The 1,107-nt window shown below is 66.9% G+C and overlaps 1 protein-coding gene across 1 annotated transcript in view; it reads right to left on the reverse strand.

Moving 5' to 3' along the window:
* GPR88 (G protein-coupled receptor 88) overlaps positions 1 to 514 on the reverse strand; it is a 2,592-nt gene extending 2,078 nt beyond the window's left edge. Inside the window, exon 1 of the mRNA XM_013003787.2 lies at positions 4 to 514. Coding sequence (XP_012859241.1) covers positions 4 to 514 — 511 coding nt within the window. The remainder of the gene's footprint in view (positions 1 to 3) is intronic.
* Between the last annotated feature and the right edge of the window lie 593 nt (positions 515 to 1,107).

The raw sequence follows: 1,107 nt of genomic DNA on the forward strand, positions 1-1,107 counted from the left end.
GGCCCAGGGCGAGCGCCCAGGACAGCGCCAGCATGCCCGCCGTGTGGCGCCGCTGGTACAGCGTCTGGTAGGTGGCGGGCGCCCGGGTGATGAGCAGGTAGCGGTTCAGGGCCACGAGGCAGTGGGACAGGAGGGACACGGTGAGCCCGAGGCCCAGCAGCGCGCCCCGGAGCAGGCGGTAACTGCCGCCGGCGCCGTCCCAGTCGGCGGGGGGCTCGGCGGCGCCCGCGGGCAGGAGCCCCAGCACCGCCTCCTGCGGCATCCACAGGGCGCAGACGCTGAGGTCCGCGGCGCAGCCGTTCACGATGAAGGCGTTGCTGGTGGTCTGCAGCTTGCGGAAGGACGACACGAGATAGATGACCATGCCGTTGGCCAGCGTGCCCCCGATGGCCAGGCCCGAATACAAGAGCGACACGGGGATGCGCTGGCCCGCCCACGACTCCTCTTCCTCGCAGAGCAGCAGCAGCGAGCCCCCGGGGGCGGCGGAGGTGGACGCGGAGGAGGAGTTGATCATGCTGGCCCAACTCTTCACACCTCGCCGGCTAGCGTCGTCGGCTGCTGCGCGCGCTGCGGCCCATGGTGACACTGGCCCGCCTGGAGGGCAAAGACGTTCCCCGTCAGCCCGCCACCACTGACACAGAGCACTGAAGCACAGTCGGGGGCTGGAGGAGGGGGAGCCCCAGGAGCCCGGGGGTGGCGGATGACAGGTGCCCGCCTCGGAAATGTCTCCTGGGCCAGGGGAAAGGTCTCTTTGCCTTCAGCCCGCACCGGAGAAGCCCCAGGACTGGCAGTGCCAAGCGCTTGCTCCTCTCCTCCCCAGGACACACACACACACACACACACACACACACACACAGAGTCTACTGCCAGATGGAGTTCCTAGTTTCCAGGATGAAACAGGGACAGTCCCCCTGGGGGAAATGCCACAGGAAGGGAGTGGGGGGGTACCTTGCTTTGGGCTGGTCCTAAGCTTGCAGTAGTAGACGGGGAGATGCCAGCAAATACCTCCTCAGGAGCAGCATCTGTGGTCCAGAAATCAACAGGAGGATCTCAGCTGGGATCTGTGCCGGGAGCAAGTGCCTGCTTCTCCCAAGCAGCCTCCACACA

This window comes from Echinops telfairi, unplaced genomic scaffold (assembly GCF_000313985.2).
Source record: "Echinops telfairi isolate 266 unplaced genomic scaffold, ASM31398v2 ScPeMD7_443;HRSCAF=831, whole genome shotgun sequence".
Lineage (NCBI taxonomy): Eukaryota > Metazoa > Chordata > Mammalia > Afrosoricida > Tenrecidae > Echinops > Echinops telfairi.